The sequence below is a fragment of the Meles meles genome, chromosome 6 (assembly GCF_922984935.1).
Source record: "Meles meles chromosome 6, mMelMel3.1 paternal haplotype, whole genome shotgun sequence".
NCBI lineage: Eukaryota > Metazoa > Chordata > Mammalia > Carnivora > Mustelidae > Meles > Meles meles.
Window position 1 is genome coordinate 97980018 of NC_060071.1, and position 20260 is coordinate 98000277.

Sequence of the window (20260 nt, forward strand, 5' to 3'; positions counted from 1 at the left end):
GACTTATTTAACCACTTTGTAAATGATCTTGAGGGAGTGCACAGTGAATTCTCCAAATTTACAGATGACACTACATACTTCTGGGTAGTGAGATGCCATGTCACAGGGATGAACTGCATGAAAACGGCACAAGACTATATGAGTTCAGAAAAGTGGCAGAAGAACTTCATTGTGGGCAAACGTAAGGTAATACATTTAGGGGAAATGATGTATTTTCCAAGCAATCAGGTGAACTCAAGGGTATATGTGCACATGAAACACAGGAAGCAAAATGGATAACATATTGTCTCCTGAAACATGAGATAGCTGCACTTAGAAAATCCCATAAATTTCTGATTGTTGTAATTGTAAAACAATTCTGTGAAGGTTAAGAACAGTCAGAGAAAAATGACAAAATAATTAAGACGTAGATGGTACATTACTGTATTGGCAACATGGCGTTTTTTTTACGTTAATTCTGTGCCTAGTGTGGGGCTCAACCTCACAAACCCAAGAGCAAGAGTCCCATGCTCCACTAACTGACCCAGGTGGGTGTCCCTCATTCTACTAGTTACAGAAATTTTGGATATAGTCAAGAGTCTAGGTTCAGTTCCTAATGCCAAACATTTTTTGCCCATAAACAAATTACTTAATGTCTATTAGCCTAGCTTTCCTCGTTTGTAAAATTAGGAAGGTGGGACTAGGTGATTGATAATGACCCATACAAAACCTAAAAATTTATGGCAGTTAAATATGAAGCTAGATTAAAAGTGGGAGGGACGGTCCTGAGTTCATAGAGACTAAAGTAAAGAAGGATATAAAATTACTAATGTTTTAAGACAAAGATATCTGTGACTTTAGGTAACTGGAGTTAGTCTTATGGAAATCATTATATCAGAAACTAATATTGAAAGTTAATGTATTCACTTTCTATTGCTGTGTAACAAATTACCACTAACCTAGTGGTTTAAGGCAATAGAAACTTTTTTTTTTTTAAGATTTTTTTATTTATTTGACAGAGATCACAAGTAGGCAGAGAGGGAGGCAGAGAGAGTGAGGAAGGGAAGCAGGCTCCCTGCTGAGCAGAGAGCCCAATGCAGGGCTCGATCCCAGGACCCTGAGATCATGACCCAAGCCAAAGACAGAGGCTTTTAACCCACTGAGCCACCCAGACCCCCCAATAGAGACTTTTTTAGCTTATTGTTCTTTAAGTTAGAAGTCTTACATGGCTCAACTGCTTTCTCTGCTTGGGGTCTCCCAGGGTTGAAATCAAGGTGATGATAATGCTGAGCTCTTTATCTAGAAGTTCTATAGAAGAATCTGCTTCCAAATTCATTTTGGTTGTTGGCCAAATTCAGTTCCTTGTCGTTATAGGACTTAGGTCTCTGTTTCTTTGCTGGTTGTCATCAGGGTCCTTAAGATCACCTAAATTCCCTCTTGTGCAGCCCCCTCCATCTTTAAGCCAGCAACAGTATGTTGAATCCCCCTTATGCTTAGAAGGTTTCTGATTTTCTCTTCTGCTACCAGTCATAGAAAGCTCTCTGCTTTTAAGGATGAGTATGATTAGATTAGGTCTACCCAGAAAATCTCTGTATCCTAGAGTCAACTCTACCGTATAATATAACATAGCATAACATAATCCTGGAAGTTATATCTCATATTTACAAATTGCAGGTATTAAAGCAGGACATCTTTGGGGAGCCATTTTGGAAGTTATGTATATCGCAGTAAAGTTCAAAACAATTTAGGAGGCTTTGGATCATAATAAACTAGTTAGGACAAAAAAAGATTCACAATGGTTATTGTGTGTACATCTTAACCTTTGCTTAATGACATGGTAATTCTTCTAATCCATTTTGTCATTTCTTGATATTTTTTTTCATTTCTTGATTTCTTATTTGAAGTTTTAAAATTATAAAATGGTTACAGCTTTCAGTTTTACTATTTCTCACATTTAGTGTCCCTATTGCTTGTTTGCTTGTTTTAGCCATTCTCATATCATTAGGGCCTATGATGGACCTACAGTCCTTAATGTTCTGGGCTAAAAGTTATAATCATCTTTGAAACTGTAACTGACTATGAACTACTTATCAAGGTGTAACCTTATTTTGATTCTGAGGAAAGAAGAGTAATTTTCTGATACTACCTCTTTCTATAATTTTGTTAAAATTGAAGGGGCCTGGTTGATACCTGAGATCATTCTGTACTCTCCCCCTGCCCCCCAAGATTTACATTCTCTTGTTCTTCCTAGTCCACATATTCCAAGTTGTAGGAGAAAGCATAATTATAATGGATTTTAGGGTCATGCTTCTTTGAAGAATAATAATACGGTATAATTATAAGGTACTATAGGAACCCTCTATCCAAAAATATCTTCAATACCTATTTTTATGATATTTGTGGTTCTGCTATCAGAATGATATCTTGGCTTAAGGTTTTATCCTAAAAAGAATTATTTCTTTTAAAAAGAATTAATTTTAAACTTATATACTACCATTTAAAAAATGTAGTTCAGAGAGCATTACACATTCATTATATATCATCCATGATTTTCAACTGACTTTGGGTATGTTTTAGGTAGCAGAGAATAGGTTTTTGAAGAATTGGAACCAAGTAAGTTTTGGCAGGGGGAAAAAAGAGTGAAGGTAAGAAATATAAGAAATACAAAACCTAGGGAAGGTTGACTTAGGGTAGAACACCTCTCAGTAGCAACCTCTTGCCCAGTGAGCAAGGAACCCAGGATAAAGAGAGACTTCTCCTAACTCAAGTTCTGCCAAATACCAGCCTTGATATGGACCCAAGGGTGTCTGAAAACCAGAACTCAAACATTTGGCTCTCCAAAAAGAGGTTTGAAGATTTGAAGCTATGTCTTTTTTTAAAGTGAGGGAAAGGAGAATGCTATACTCCAATTCAGATAGTATAACTACATTTCAGTGACTTGTTTAAAATAAGGATGACAATCTTGATATTGACAGGTTTTTTTTCTATTGAAAAAAATATTGCATCTAAGGATAGAAACTGAGTTTGTTAAGGTATATATAATTATTTGCATATTTCTCAAATGTCTACAGGTACTATGGTCGAAAGATGCTTTTCCTTATGATGTGTCATCCAAACTTTGATAAAATGCTTGAAAAGTATGTCCCGTCCAAAGATTTGCCATATATTAAGGAATCTGTTAAGAGCTTACGGCAAAAGGTATGTGGAAAAAGTTTAATTTGTAAACATCTTTAAAAGCAAGGTACCAGGAAACTAAAGGTAGAAGTAATTGCTTCTTTGATTATTTCTCTGTTAACCATTCAGAATATAGCTACAGTAGCATTTCAACAACTGCAGTTGAACAAGTTGCAGTAGACATTCATAGTGTCAGTAAGAGTTTATTGAACAGAAGCTTGATATTTGGTAGAATATAATGTGGTTTATTGGAATTACAAGACTTGGATTTGATTCAAGACTTGGGTTTGAGAATTAGCCAACTAAATAATGTTAGGTACATCACTTCATTTCTTTAACCCGAGTTTTTTGTTTCTTTAGGGTAAGGTTAGTGATGTTCATCATACTTGGTCCCTGCTTTATTTACCTATTTGCCTATTATTTACCTATTTACCTATTTGCTTTATTTGCCTATTCCACTGTTAGAGTTCCTATCACACTGCAGAACATTGATTTGGGAGGTCTTTGGGGGGAAGCCCCATGTCTTATTTAATCCCAAGAGATAATGGGGATTCAGACATGTCTGAAATGAGTGACTGAGGAAATACTAAGTAAAATAAAATGCGGAAAGTATCTTATAAAAAATAATGCACTTACTTTTTTTTTGTAAAAATATGTTTAATAATGTAAAATTTTTCTATGGTAATTTATGTTACTCCTCACTGATAATCTTGGATAAAGGATTCATTTATGAAAGGACAGTTTTATACATTTTAGAGCATTTTTTCCTGCTTATTCTTTTTTTAAGATTTTATTTATTTTTTTGTCAGGGAGAGAGAGAGAGAGCAAGCACAAGCAGGGGGAGTGGCAGGCAAAGGGAGAAGCAGGCTCTCTGCTGAGCAAGAAGCATGATGCGGGACTTGATCCCAGGACCCTGGGATCACGATCCGAGCCAAAGACAGACGCTTAACAGACTAAGCCACCCAGCCGTCCCTTTTTCTGCTCATTGATCGTAAAGATTTTAGCTTAATTTATATAGAAATAATTAAAATAACCATGCAAAGAATTATCTTTCTGAACTGAGCAGGTTGTATTTGAGAGTCATTTCAAGTACAAGTATTCTTAAATAGTTCTTATCTAAGTGTTTATTCTTACCCTAGTGTTGCATAGGAATTCATTATTTATGTAATGTGTTCATATTTTCTCTATAGATTTTAAGGTTGAAGAAGCATAGTTATAAAATATAGCATATTAATTTTTAAAATTTTAAACAGTTTTACCTGGCCAATATCATTTCCTATTAGTTGATCATATATTTGGTTAATTTACTACTAATTAGAAGGTATTTTATTTATTGATACCCTTTAAAGCATCAGCATAGCTGATTATTAAGATGTGTTCACTTATCAAAAGATCAGTAATGACTTCTAAGAAAATTACATGGTATAAATTATTTCACTTAACTGGTTTTAAGACTTTTGTTACACTGCCTTTCTTTATATTACTTAAAGGGCTTAGGAGAGATACCACTAGATACTCCTTCAGCAAAAGGAAGACGATCTCATACTGGCACTGTTGGAAATGCAAGGTCATCATCTGTTTCTAGAGATGCTTTCGATTCAGCTGAAAGGTAGGATCATTTGATAGTCCACATCATTAGAGAAATTACTCCCTAGAGATAGTAGTCTCATTTGGATGTTTTTATGAACTGTCCCAGGGGTATTTGTCAAAACTTAATGGAGTTTTATTTTTTTTATTTTTTTAAGATTATTTATTTGTTTTACAGGCAGAAATCACAAGTAGGCAGAGAGGCAGGCAGAGAGGCAGGCAGAGAGAGAGGAGGAAGCAGGCTCCCTGCTGAGCAGAGAGCCCGATGGGGGACTCGATCCCAGGACCCTGAGATCATGACCTGAGAAGAAGGCAGAGGCTTAACCCACTGAGCCACCTAGGCGCCCTCCTAATGGAGTTTTAAAAGTTGGTAAGGACTTAGAAAGTGTGAGGTAATTATATTTAATAAGGCAGTTATATATTCATAGCAACTGGCTTTGACATGCACTAAACGTTATTAAAGCTTTAGTGCTGTTGAACTTGTCAATATTAGGCCTGTGTTGGACAACTCTGATTAATTTTCTTTTCATTTATAGCCTTTACTTTTCCCCCTTGATTATAAAAGTAATATATAATTATGGTTAGTGAAAAAAAAAACAACTTTAGGAAATCCAAACATTAAAAGAATTAACTAATCACCCATACTAGCATCAACCAGAAAAAGACTACTCTTAAATTTATTAGAAATATAATTATGTATATAATTATGTAACCTACTTATACTATTTAACATATAATAGATTGATTATATAATTTTTAAAAATATATATTTTTCAGGGGGGCCTGGGTAGCTCAGTTGGTTAAGCGTCTGCCTTCTGCTCAGGTCATGATCCCAGGGTCCTGGGATCAAGCCCCACATAGGGCTCTCTACTGAGTGGGGAGCCTGTTTCACTTTTTCCGTCTGCCTGCTGCTTGCCCTGCTTGTGCTCTCTCTCTCTCTCTGCCAAATAAATAAATGAATATTGTTAAAAAAAAAAAAAGTGGTTGAATTTCATTCTTTTACATGTTATTGTCGTTTTTCCAATACTGATTAGTGAAGACACCATCTTTTTTCTATGAGATATTCTTTCCTGCTTTATCAAAGATTAGTTGACCATATAGTTGTGGGTTCATTTCTGGTCTGTTATGTTCCATTGATCTGTCAGTTTTTGTGCCAGTACCATACTGTTTTGATCACTACAACTTTGTAATATAACGTGAAGTCCAGAATCATGATGCTTCCAGTTTTGCTTTTCTTTTTCAAGGTTGCTTTGGCTATTCAGGATCTTCTGTGGTTCCATACAAATTGTAGGGTTGTTTGTTCTAGCTCTGTGATAAATGCTGTTGGTATTTTGATAGGATTTGCATTAAATGTGTAAAGTGCTTTGGTTGTATAGAAATTTTAACAATCTTAGTTCTTCTAATCCATGAGTATGGAATGCTTTTCCATTTCTTTGTGTCATCTTTAATTTCTTTCTTAGGTGTTTTATAGATTTTAGAGTATAGATCTTTTACCTCTTTGGTTAGGTTTATTCTTAGATATCTCATGGGTTTTGGTACAATTATAAATAGGATTGTTTTCTTTTTTTTTTTTTTTTAAGACTTTATTTATTTATTTGACAGACAGAGATCTCAAGTAGGCAGAGAGGCAAGCAGAGAGAGAGGAGGAAGCAGGCTCCCTGCTGAGCCGAGAGCCTGATGTGTGGCTGGATCCCAGGACCCTGGAATCATGACCTGAGCCGAAGGCAGAGGCTTTAACCCACTGAGCCACCCAGAATCCCCTGGGATTGTTTTCTTAATTTCTCTTTCTGCTGTGCATTATTGGTATATAGAAATGCAACAGATTTCTGTATGTTGATTTTGTATCTTGTATCTTTACTGAATTCATCTTCCTGTGGATTGGCAACTTCTTGTGGATTTTTTTGGGTTTTCTATATAAAGTATTATGTCATCTGCAAATAGTGAAAGTTTGACTTCTTCCTTGCTGATTTTTTGTTGTTGTCATTTTTTAAGATTTTTATTTATTTATTTATTTGATAGAGCGAGAGACAGGGGGAGCGGGAACACAAGCAGGGGGAACGGGAGATGGAGAAGTAGACTTTCTAGCAGAGCAGTGAGCCTGATGTGGGGCTCAGTCCCAGGATCCTGGGATCATGACCTGAGCTGAAGGGAGACGCTTAATGACTGAGCCACCCAGGTGCCCCTTCCTTGCTGATTCTGATCCCTTTTATTTTATTTTTGTTGTTGTCTGATTGCTGAGGCTAGGACTTCCAGTACTAAGCTAAATAACAGTAGTGACAGTGGGTATCCCTATCTTGTTCCTGACCATGGAGGAAAAAGCTCTCATCCCGTTGAGGATGATTTTAGCTGTGGGTTCTTCATGTATGGCCTTTATTACGATGAGGTACCTTCCTATAAACCTACTTTCTTCAGGGTTTTTATCATGAATGGATGCTGTACTTTGTCAAATGCCTTTCTGCATCTATTGAAAGGGTCATATGGTTTTTATCCTTTATTTTATTAATGTGGTATATCATGTTGATTGATTTGTGAATATTGAATCATCCTTACATCCTAGGAATTAATCCCACTTGATCATGGTGAGTGATTCTTTTAATGTACTATTGGTTTCAGTTTGCTAGTATTTTGTTGAAAAATTTCACATCCGTGTTCATGAGAAATATTGACGTATAGTTCTCTTATTTTACTGGAGATTTTGTCTGGTTTTGGAATCAAGATAATGCTGGTCTCATAATGAATTTGGAAGTTTTCTTTCCTTTTCTATTTTATGAAATAGTTTGAGAAGAATAGGTATTCAATCTTCTTTAAATGTTTGGTAGAATTGTGTAGCCATTTGGCCCAAAACTTTTGTATCTTGCGGGATTTTTGATTACTGATCCAATTTCCTTGCTGGTTATGGGTCTGTTGAAATTTTCTATTTCTTCCTGTTTCAGTTTTGGTAGTTTAAATGTTTCTAGGAATGTGTCCATTTCTTACAAATTGCTTAACTTGTTGGCATATAATATTCTCTTATAATTGTTTGTATTTCTGGGGTACCTGGGTGGCTGGGTTAAGCCTCTGCCTTCAGCTCAGGTCATGATCTCAGGGTCCTGGGATTGAGTCCCGCATTGACTCTGTTCAGTGGAGAATCTGCTTCTCCCTCTCCCTCTACCCTTCCACCCTGCTCATGCTTGCTCTCTCTCTCTCAAATAAATAAAATGTATTTTTTAAAAATAGCATTTTGTATTTCTTTGTGTTGGTTGTGATCTGTCCTCTTTCATTCATGATTTTATTTATTTGGGTTCTTTTTTTTTTTTTGATAAGTCTGGCTAGGGGTTTATCAATTTTACTAATTTTTCTTGAGAACCACTGCTGCCTTTCATTGATAAGTTTTGTTGTTTTCTTTTTAGTTTCTATGTTATTTATTTCTGCTCTAATCTTTATTATTTGCCTTCTGCTAGCTTTAGGCTTTGTTGTTCGTTATGTAGCTCCTTTATGTATAAGGTTAGATTGTTTATTTGAGATTCTTCTTGCTTCTTGATGTAGGCCTGTATTACTGTATACTTCCTTCTTATGACTTCTTTTGCTGCATCCCAAAGGTTTTGGACCATTGTATTTTCATTTTCCTTTGTTTGCATGTATTTTTCTTATTTCTTCTTTGATTTCCTGGTGATCCATTCATTGTTTAGTAACATGTTGTTTAACATCCATGTATTTGTGGTCTTTCCAAATTTTTTCTTTTGGTTGACTTCAAGTTTCATAGCATTGTGGTAGGAAAATATGCACGGTATGATCTAAATCTACTTATACTTGTTTGGGCCTGGTTTATGACCAAGTATGTAATCTATTTTGGAGAATGTCCCATGTGTACTTAAATGTATATCCTGCTTTAGGATGAAATGTTCTGAATATATATGTGTTAAGTCGTTCCGGTCCAGTGTGGCATTCAAAGCCATTGTTTCCTTATTTATTTTCTGTTTAGATGATTTATTCATTGTTGTAAGTGGGATGTTAAAGTCTCCTACTATTGTATTATTATCAATGAGTTCTTTATATTTGTTATTGTTTTATATGTTTGGGTACTCCCTATGTGGGGCATAAATATTTACAGTTGTTAAATCTTTTTGGATAGCTCCCTTTATTATGATATAGTGCCCTTCTCCATCTCTTGTTACAGTCTTCAGTTGAAAATCTAGTTTGTCTGACGTAAGTATTGCTACTCCAGCTTTCTTTTGATGTCCATTGGCATAATAAATGTTTCTCTGTCCCCTTACTTTCAATCTGCAGGTGTCTTTATGTCTAAAATGACCCTTTTGTCCTGCCTTCTTTTGAACTGATTGATTGAGGGGTGTGTGTGTATATGTGGTCTGTATGTCTATTTTTTGTCATACACCCTAAGGTGTATTCACTGTTACTTTGCTATTAAATCCATTTTGTTTAAATAATAGAAAAGCCATCTTTATTTTTTTTTCTTTTTTTTTTTTTATTTGTTTATTTACAGCATAACAGTGTTCATTGTTTTGGCATCACACCCAGTGCTCCATGCAGTACGTGCCCTCCCTATTACCCACCACCTTGTTCCTCAACCTCCCACCCCCCCACCCCTTCAAAACCGTCTGGTTGTTTTTCAGAGTCCACAGTCTCTTATGGTTCATCTCCCCTTCCAGTTTCCCTCAACTCCCTCTCCTCTCCATCTCCCCATGTCCTCCATGTTATTTGTTATGCTCCACAAATAAGTGAGACCATATGATACTTGACTCTCTCTGCTTGACTTATTTCGCTCAGCATAATCTCTTCCAGTCCCGTCCATGTTGCTACAAAAGTTGGGTATTCATCCTTTCTGATGGAGGCATAATACTCCATTGTGTATATGGACCACATCTTCCTTATCCATTCATCCGTTGAAGGGCATCTTGGTTCTTTCCACAGTTTGGCGACCGTAGCCATTGCTGCAATAAACATTGGGGTACAGATGGCCCTTCTTTTCACTACATCTGTATCTTTGGGGAAAATACCCAGCAGTGAAAAGCCATCTTTAAACACAAGTTGCAGTAATTAGGTGGCTTCTTGAGGTGTTCTTTTTACTCTTTTCATTTATTCACCTTTTATGTATCATATACTTCTCAGTTTAAATATAAATTTAATCTTCTATTTTTCCCATTGTATAGAATTAATCATTTCACAAACTAACCTCAGATCAATTTATTTAAGCAAATTAAAAATAATGAATAAATACATCTAACTAAAATCTGTGTTCTAGCTCACCATTCTATATCTGCTTTTAGGATGATTCTGAGTCATTCTTTAATCAGTGCTCTTAAGACAACCTCAGTGCCATTTTTAATACTGGTAGTTAGAGAGATGATAACTGGCAACACGTACTATTGTCCTTATGACCTGTCAATATGGTGGTGCGTGGGTGGCTCAGTTGGTTAAGCATGTGCCTTTGGCTCAGGTCATGATCTCAAGGTCTTGGGATTGAGGTCCACGTGGGGTTCCCCGCTCAGCAGGGAACCTACTTCTCCCTCTCCCTCTCCCTTCTGCTTATGCTCTCTGTCTCTCTCTCTCAAATACATAAATGAAAATCTTAAAGAAAAAAAATCTGTCATTTGCATGACACCTTAGTTTCAAAGGGATCATTCATCTGCTACATTGCATCACCCCTTTATAGCATTAAAAAAGAAGATGCTAGTAATAGTAAATCATTGAAATAGTAAGCCCTGCTAGTGTCAAGATTCTAGTTTTCTCATGCAAATTCACATGGATATTTTGAGTTAATACAGCAGACCTGAGACTTCTATTTTTCAAAAGTCGTACTGGCAAGATGAGCCCTTCGTTGGCATCTGGGAACTAGGATTTAAGGAAGATTACCACTGTTCCTTAACTGATAAGAGTAGTTTACTGTACCACAATTGTTTAGGCAAACAATGTGGTTTGTGCTAAAGACCTGCTTTCCTTCTGGCAGCCTAGAAGTTTAGTATATCCTAGGCAGAGGATAAATCATGCTAACTCCCAGTAAAAACCCTGAGCACTGAGGGGTGCCTGGGTGGCTCAGTTGGTTAAGCGTCTGACTCTTGCTTCTGTCTCAGGTCAAGATCTCATGATTGTGGATCGAGCCCCTGTAAGGCTCTGCACTCAGTGTGGAATCTGCTTCATATTCTCTCTCCCTCTCCCTACTGCATGTTCTCTTTCTCTCTCTCAAATGAATAAATAAAATACTTAAAAAAAAAAATAGGGGCACCTGGGTGGCTCAGTGGGTTAAAGCCTCTGCCTTTGGCTCATGATCCCAGGGTTCTGGCATCGAGCCTCGCATCGGGCTCTCTGCTCAGCAGGGAGCCTGCTTCCTCCTCTCTCTCTCTCTCTGTTTGCCTCTCTGCCTACTTGTGATCTCTGTTTGTCAAATAAATAAATAAAATCTTTTAAAAAATTAAAAAAAAATTAAGCCTGAGCATTGAGTCTCTAATCAGGTTCATTGGTAGACAACATTTCACATGTGTTGTCATGAATTTTTACTGGAGTAATTAAATTTGTTCTGTGTTAGGGCACCTGGGTGGCTGTCGTTGGGTGTCTCTCTTCAGCTTGGGTCATGATCCCAGGGTCCGGGGATGCAGCCCTTCACTGGGCTCCCTGCTCAGAGGGAAGCCTGCTTCTCTCCCGCTCCCACTTCCGCTGCTTATGTTCCCTCTCTCTCTATGTGTCTCTCTGTCAAATAAAAGAAATAAAATCTTTTAAAAAAAGAAATTGTCCTGTGTGAACTGGGAAAGGACCCTTGGAAGCTTGTATCTAGTTTCGACAATACTTTGACACCTGGACTTTTTCCCTTTGCTGATTTTGCTTTGTCTACTTCTGTAATAAATCTTAGCTCTGAGTAAAACTATGTGCTGAATCCTGTGAGTCCTCCTAGCAAATCAACAATCTCAGGGGAGATCTTAATTTTTTTTTTAAGATTTTATTTATTTATTTGATAGAGATCACAAGTAGGCAGAGAGGCAGTCAGAGAGAGAGAGAGGAAGGGAAGCAGGCTCGCTGTTGAGCAGAGAGCCCAATGCAGGGCTCCATCCCAGGACTCTGGGATCATGACCTGAGGTGAAGGCAGAGGCTTTAACCCGCTGAGCCACCCAGGCGCCTCTCTCAGGGGAGATTTTAGGGACACCCCCCCCCAACGCAGGTATTATGGTGATCACTTTGAGAATTTTTGAAAAATAAATGTATAATAAGAACTATTTATTATGTTTGTGTTTCTTATAGGAAATTAATAATGAAATTAAATTTACCTTTCTTTGACTTTAGAGAAGTAACTGAAATTCGTGACGTCCCCAGAAAATCAATTCCCCGCAATTCCTTAGAAAGTGCTGAATACATTAAAGTCATAACCAGTTTATTAAATGCAAAAGACTTCCGTGATCGCATTAATGGGATTAAGCAACTTTTATCAGATACTGAAAACAATCAAGAGCTTGTTGTTGGAAACATTGTGAAGGTAATGAACTGTCAAAATTAATTTTCATTTTCAATATGTAGCTGACAGCTCATTAGTATAAGAAATTACCCTAAATCTTACACCTTACATATATTATTTTAAAATGTTAAACTTAGTGAAAAGTATGGATTGCTTAGATTGTGCTGTGTTAAAAGCATTCGAGAACAAAATAATTGGGAAAAAAATAGAAAAATAGCTGCTTATTTGTTTGAATTCTCCCAAAATTCAGTAACTTCTTTGGTATATTGGTAACTTCTTTGATTTTTGGTAACTTCTCTGAAGCTCTGTATTCTCAGAGCCTTTGGAACCTGACATTCAGTGAATATATGTTGAGCAAATCAATAAATATTTTAAGAACTGGGGCATTTAAGAGCTCTGATGCTACTTAAGAATAGATATTAAAATTTTTATATGTAGATTACAAATCTTGTATATACTAATTTACATACCAACCCTTAGGAAGATAACAAGCAATAGAAAAAGAGATAGTAACAAATTGAGCATAGATGATTTATGCTTCTTCAGAGTTCAGTTAATTACTAAATTCCATTTTAAATTTGTATTTATGGGCATTAAACTTGGCCAACATACTATAACTACCCTTAATTCCTAGTGCTGTCACTTAATTTTGAATAAAAATAAATCTCTTGGTAAGACTATTCTTACATGAAAAATTTTATGTATATATATTAACTTTCATAGTTTTTATATGAGAGATGTGTATGTATGTGTGTGTATGTGTGTGTGTGTGTGTTTTGGCCTCACAGATATATATATCTTAACCTCACTGAATAGCTCTTCACTCACCTGATGGGACTAAAGATTTATCATTCCCTTACTGTATAGTAAGCTTATGAAAGTTAAGAATTCTAAAGAGTAAGGAATAACTGGGTTAAGAGGTAATAATAAAAATTTAACTCTGAAATTGCATATAAAATTTTCATAAGACAAACTGAAACTAAATCAGATCTCTACAGTAAAACTTACATTTCTAATTCTGTTATCAGTAGTGATAAAAATAGAAACTTTTCTTGAGTTCTTAGAGTTACCTAAGCTAACTTGTACCTTCCAAAAAAGAGCATCTTTATCCCATTTACAGTAAGCCAGTCATCTTCCTAGTTAGCTGAATTCTCAACCTTAATTTATTAGTATGTCTTTTGGGTGATCTTTGAAGATTTGTCTTTTTGCTCTAAGAAATTTTGAGATTTAGATTTAACATCCAAATTTTTATAAAATTCCTATTATCTAAGTTCAGATTAAATAAAATGTGTGTATGTTTTTAAACAGTATTATTAATAGGAAAAATACTACAGAATGCCAAAAAGAATTTAAATAGCTATAAATATTATTTCACTTTAAATAATTTACTAATTTACTTTCAGATCTTTGATGCTTTTAAATCTCGACTTCATGATTCTAATAGTAAAGTAAATCTGGTGGCTCTAGAAACAATGCACAAAATGATTCCTTTGCTTAGAGACAACTTATCGCCTATAATCAACATGCTAATTCCAGCAATAGTAGATAACAATCTGAATTCTAAGAATCCAGGCATCTATGCTGCTGCCACAAATGTTGTTCAGGCACTGAGTCAGCACGTAGGTAAGAAATCTTTACTTTGGCACTCAAATTATTTTGACTTTACTTTTGTACGTTCTGATTCTACACATTGTGTGTTTTTTTAATAATGTTGAAATCATAGTCAATATTTGTCATTTAATGTGATATTCTCAGTATTTTAGATTATTTTTAGAGTTTAAATACTGTCCCATTCAATTGACTTTATCTTCCCTTATTTTTTACTTTTCAGTTCTTTTTTTTCTACCTCATTCTCACATCTGATGCAAAATTAACTTAAAATGGATCTTAGATTTAAATGTAAAACTTAGGGGCGCCTGGGTGGCTCAGTGGTTTAAAGCCTCTGCCTTCGGCTCAGGTCATGATCTCAGGGTCCTGGGATCAAGCCCTGCAAGCAGAGAGCCTGCTTCCTCCTCTCTCTCTCTGCTTACTTGTGATCTCTGTCAGTCAAATAAATAAATAAAATATTTTTTAAATAAATAAATAAATGTAAAACTTAACTGTAAAACTTTTAAGGATAACATAAGTAGAAATCCTTAGGACCTGAGGGCTTGGTGAAGAATTGTTATCATGACACGAAAACCATTAAAGTCAATAAATTAGACTTCATCAAAATTAAAAACACTTGCTCCTCAAAAGACTCTGTTGAGCACATAAAGAGACATACTACAGATTGGAAGAAAGTGTTTGTAAACCACATATATGAGGATGAACTCAGTATATACAGAACTCTCAAAACTGAACATTAAACAATTCAATTAGAAAATGGACAAAGGACATGGAGAAACATTTCACTGAAGAGAATATATGGATGGCAGATAAACACATGAAAGGCTGTTCAACATCCCTAGTCATTACAGAAATGTAAAATTCAGGTTAAGACCATGATCACTACACAAATATGTTAGTCTGTAGGGGCTGCTACAACAAACTACTACAGACTGGATGGCATAAAAACATTTATTTCTCAGAGTTTTGGAGGCCAGAAAGTTCAAGGTTGAGGTGTCAACAGATTTGGTGTCTGGTGAGGGCCCACTTTCTGATTCCTAGATGGCCCCATCTTCTGTTTGTGTTGCCATATGATAGAAGGGGCAGAGGAGTTTTCTGGGGCATCTTTTGTAAGAGAGCACTAATCCCATTCATAAGGGCTCTACCTTCATGACCTAATCACCTTCCAAAGGCCTCACCTTCAAATGCCATAACTATGGGGATTAGGCTTCAACATAGGAATTTTGGAGGAAACAGACATTCAGTTTATACCAAGTATTAGGACAGCTAAGATGTAAAAGAGTGACAACACCAAATGCTAACAAGATTTCAGAGAAACTGAATCTTTGCTACTTTGCTGGTGAAAATGTAAATAAAATGGTGTAGCCACTGTAGAAAATCGTTTGGCAATTTCTTAGAAAAACTAAACTATGCTTATCATATAACCCTTCCATCCTTAGGCATTTATTCCAGAGAAATGAAAACTCATTTCCATCTAAAAACCTGTACACTGTTGTTCATAACAGCTTTATTTGCAATAGCCAAAAACTGCAGATAACCTAAATGTAATTCACTGGGTTAATAGTGAAAAAATTTGTGATACATTCATAAGGTAGAATACTACTTAGTAATAAAATAGTATTATGGATACACACAACACAATGCTCAGTGAAAGAAGACAGTCCCAAAAGGTCACATGCTATAGAATTCCATATGTATAACTCTCTAAAAATGATAAAATTTATGGAGATGGAAAACAGGTTAGTGGTTATCAGCATTTAGGGGCAGCTAGGGAGGAGGGGCTGGATGAGACTAGGGAGATCTTTGTGGTGAGAGAATAGTTCTATATGTTAATTGCAGTGATCATTACAAATCTACACATACGACAAAATGACATAGAATTGTACGCAGGTAGGGGCAGCTGGCTGGCTTAGTAGAGTACGTGACTTTTGATCTCAAGGTCATGAGTTCAAGCCCCACATTGGGTGCAGAGCTTATTAAAAAAACCTCCAAAAATCAACAAATAGGTGAATGATGCAGATTAGAACTATGCACATGTATAAATGTCAGATTCCTTATTTTGATATATACTATAATTATTTAAGATATAACTTTTAGTGAAAGGTACACAGGACCTTTGTAACATCCTGTGAATCTATAATTATTACAGAATTAAAACTTTGAAAAAAATGAGTAAAAATAAAAACTACCCTTACAACAATTTTTATTTTCTGGTTTTTGTTTGTTTTTGATAAACCTGTATTCTGTTTTTTGGAATAAGATGCCTGGGAGATGGGCAATTCTTTTGCTTTTTTTTTTTTTTTTAAAGATTTTATTTATTTATTTGACACACAGAGAGAGATCACAAGTAGGCAGAGAGGCAGGCAGAGAGAGAGAGGAGGAAGCAGGCTTCCTGCTGAGTAGAGAGCCCGATGCGGGGCTAGATCCCAGGACCCTGAGATCATGACCTGAGCCGAAGGCAGCAGCTTAACCCACTGAGCCACCCAGGCGCCCCTCTTTTGCTTTTTTATACCATATGATAGCTCTTTTAATATGCAGGTATTTTTATTTCTTATTTGCTATGAGACTATTATCCCATTAAGGTTTTATAGATAATGTTAAGTGTAGTGATTACATAGATTTAAAAAGATCTTTTTAACACATTTGCATTCATTTGCATGAAAATATTTTCCTTTCAATTCTTTGTACTGGAAAATAAAATCCCATAATTCTTTATATGTCTTTAATATTCTTTTTGTTTAGACAATTACTTACTTCTACAGCCGTTTTGCACAAAAGCTCAGTTTTTAAATGGAAAAGCAAAACAGGATATGACTGAAAAGCTTGCTGGTAAGTATTTTTTAATTGCTATTTCTAAAGAAATATTTTAGGGGTACCTGGGTGGCACAGTAGGTTAAGCCTCTGCCTTTGGCTCAGGTCATGGTCTCAGGGTCCTAGAATTGAACCCTGGCGTTGGGCTCTCTGCTCGGCAGGGAGCCTGCTTCCTCCTCTCTCTGCCTACTTGTGATCTCTGTCAAATAAATAAATAAAATCTTAAAAAAAAATGAACACTCTAAAGAAATATTTTATTACTTTAGGATAAACTGATAGGCATTTCAATTTAATTTGGGGTTAACTACCAAATTCAATATCATTATGCACAATGTAGAAATAAATTGCATAATTCCATATGAGAACCTCTTAAGACTTTTATTCCCCAAAATTTTCTTTAAGAATTTTATCCTTTTTTTATCCAGTAAGTATTTAGTCTTCCTGTCAGTAGAAATAATACAGAAAAAAATAAAAAGACATTAAAGTCAATTTGGTGCAGTTGGAAAACTATTTCGAATTAGGTGTTTGATAAAAGGTCAGTGAGTTAAAAATGTATGTTTTTATTTAACTACATTTGGAAAACATTAAGATGAATTTTGGGTTTAACTCCTATGTTTACTACTTTTACCTGAACTAAGTTGTCATATATGGAATTCTAATACTTAAAGATTCCATTCTTTGGGAGGAAAGTTTCTGACCTTACTTTTCTTTAAAATCCTGACATTTGGGGCACCTGGGTGGCTCAGTTGGTTAAAGCCTCTGTCTCCGGCTCAGGTCATGATTCCAGGGTCCTGATTCAAGCCCTGCATCAGGCTCTTGGCTCAGCAGGGAACCCGCTTCCTCTCCTCTCTCTTTGCCTCTCTGTCTACTTGTGATCTCTGTCTGTCAAATAAATAAATAAATAAAACCTTTTAAGAAAATTTTTAAAAATTAAAAAAAATAAAAATAAAATACTTTGTTAAAAAACAAACAAGTAAATAAATAAATAAAAGCCTCACATTTTAGGACAAATGGCATAGGGGAAAAGCTTAGTATATTTTATATGCTTTTTAATTAGCTAAACTTGAATTTATTTTTTTTGAAAACCTCACTATTTACTGATTTTTATGTTTCAGATATTGTTATGGAACTTTATCAAAGGAAGCCCCATGCCACAGAACAGAAAGTTTTGGTTGTTTTATGGCATCTCTTGGGGAACATGACAAATAGTGGCTCTTTGCCTGGAGCTGGAGGAAATATACGAACAGCCACAGCTAAGTTATCAAAAGCACTTTTTGCACAAATGGGTCAGAATCTGTTAAATCAGGCTGCATCACAACCACCACATATCAAAAAGAGTTTAGAAGAATTGCTCGATATGACAATATGAAATGAATTATGAATCTTTGATAAAATATAGTATGATGAAGAAAATTGTTTACATGATGACAAATAGAACTTTTTTAAAGTAACATTTTCAGTGCCTGCACTTCTCATCTGGTAAATTAAGTCAATGGCTATTTGTATTTGCAGCCAATGAGTATATGTCTGCCCTATCTGAACCCTGCCACTTGTACTCATCTCACAAAAACCTAAAATGATTAATATAACCTAATATTCATGAAATCTGAGGTACAGGGAATGAATCCAAGTATATTATTTTTGAGGAAAGTCCTGCTCATTTGCACTATTCTATAGAAACCACAAGTCATTGCCCTATATGTACAATTAGATTTGTAATTAAAAATATACTTTTTATTATGTAATCATGTTCTGCTATGTCTCATTACTCAGCCTTATTTTATAAAATGAAAGAAAAGTCATTGAACTATGTTATCACAAATAAACTTCTGTGTGCTATTTGTGAAAAACGTATTTCTGAAATCAGTCTGCTAATATGATTGTGCAGTATTAGCTTGCTTTTGCTGCTGTGTTAATGTGATATATTTGCCTACCATTTGGGTTAAATCATCTACATAATTTGAAATTCAACAAGTTATAATGAAGCATGATAACCAAAGTTTTAGAAAATGCTTAAACATTTTAAATGCACGTTAAAGAAAACGTGTTGAATGTAACTTCCCTATTTTTGTGTACAAACACTAAATTTTATTTCTATATGACCCAACATTTATAAAGGTGTTATTTTGCTGCCCAGTTGTGTAATTCTCAAAAATAGTGCCAGGTCTTCTATAGCTTTTCTCAGAATTCTCGGGCTATAAGTACTGTATGCATCATAAAAAGAAAAGGAATGTTATGAAAATAAAAAGATTTATTTCTGTAGATGTGTGAGAGGTGTCCTATTTTTCCACCTTCCAAATATCTTAAAATAAAATATGTATATAATATTGACCTATTGCTTTCACTTGGTATAGTTGATATAATATTGACCTCTCTATTGACCTCTAACTATAGACCTGGTTCTACCTTTAGAAGAAATTAGCCATGTGATCTTGGGCAAGTCACTTGCCGGGTTTAGGTCTCAGTGTTCCCATCTCTAAACTATGAGGGCTGGACTAGGTGATTTTTAAAGTTCTGTCTTGTTCTAAACATCTATAATTCTGTGCCTTGTTTACTCGATGATCACTTTATTACAATTGTGAACTTTCCTCATTATTTTTCATTTCTTGTGTCACTTACCAGTTTTCTGATGTATATGGCTTCATTTTAAAATTGTGATTCTTTGTATTACTCCATGACTGCTGAGGAATAAAAGGGGTTTTATAACAATTTGAAGCTAAGCTGAATGGAAAGTGAAGACTTGGTTACTTTTTCTGTTTGTAGGTACTGTAACATACATTCATAATGACATACATGCTTTATCTGTTCTTCCAAGTGTATTTTATTATGTTTCTATAGTTTAGGTCTGAAATTAAGGACCAAAAAGTGAATGTTTTTGGCTTTGTAAGCTACAGACAGATAGCGGAGTATTCTTTGCGGTTTTTTGTTGTTGTTTTTTTTAACTCTTAAGAATGTAAAATACATTCTTAGCTCAGATCAAAAAAAAACAGACCTCTCGAATAGTTTGTCAGCACCTGGTTTATACACTTTTGACCTTTGTTGTATATCATCATTAAATTTTGCTTTAACCCTTAATGATGTGCACCATTGAAACAATGGTTATACATTCCAAGTTGGTTTTTTTTTTAAGATTTTATTTATTTATTTGACAGAGAGAGATCACAAGAAGGCAGAGAGGCAGGCAGAGAGAGAGAGAGAGAGACAGAAGCAGGCTCCCTGCTGAGCAGAGAGCCCGATGTGGGGCTCGATCCCAGGACCCTGGGATTATGACCTGAGCCGAAAGCAGAGGCTTTAACCCACTGAGCCACCCAGGCGCCCCCCAAGTTTTATTAATTTTGACCACTGTCCTTGTGTCATTGCAAATGTGCCTACTAAATTTGCGTTAATTGTTGAGTATATGGAAGGTAAATTTTAAATTTCAAAGGTAAAGACCATTATTTTTATGTACAAGTTTAATTATCCTTTTTTTAAAAATGTATATACTATGATTTTGCATTGAAAAAGTACAGTAAAGGAGCATGTGAGTGGCTCAGTTGGTTAGGCCTCTGCCTTTGCCTCAGTTCATGATCCCAGGGTCCTGGGATTGAGCCCTGCATTAGGCTCCCTGTTCAGTGGGGAGTCTGCTTCTCCCTCTCCCTCTTAGGCTCTCTTTCTCTCTCTCTC

At 35.5% G+C, this 20260-nt stretch overlaps 1 protein-coding gene across 7 annotated transcripts in view; it reads left to right on the forward strand.

Annotated features, from left to right (window-relative positions):
* Window positions 1–19614, forward strand: part of TOGARAM1 (TOG array regulator of axonemal microtubules 1) — an 80156-nt gene extending 60542 nt beyond the window's left edge. For 4 of the 7 annotated variants that reach the window (XM_046009179.1, XM_046009182.1, XM_046009180.1 and 1 more), the window contains 6 exons: window positions 3051–3177; window positions 4644–4762; window positions 12010–12199; window positions 13582–13801; window positions 16529–16615; window positions 17713–19613. In XM_046009179.1, the coding sequence (XP_045865135.1) occupies window positions 3051–3177; window positions 4644–4762; window positions 12010–12199; window positions 13582–13801; window positions 16529–16615; window positions 17713–17966 (997 nt within the window). In that variant the 3' untranslated portion in view covers window positions 17967–19613. Of the gene's footprint in view, window positions 1–3050; window positions 3178–4643; window positions 4763–12009; window positions 12200–13581; window positions 13802–16528; window positions 16616–17712 lie in introns of all 7 variants that reach the window. The other 3 variants (XM_046009181.1, XM_046009183.1, XM_046009184.1) reach the window with 1 other exon arrangement.
* The last annotated feature ends 646 nt before the right edge of the window (window positions 19615–20260 follow it).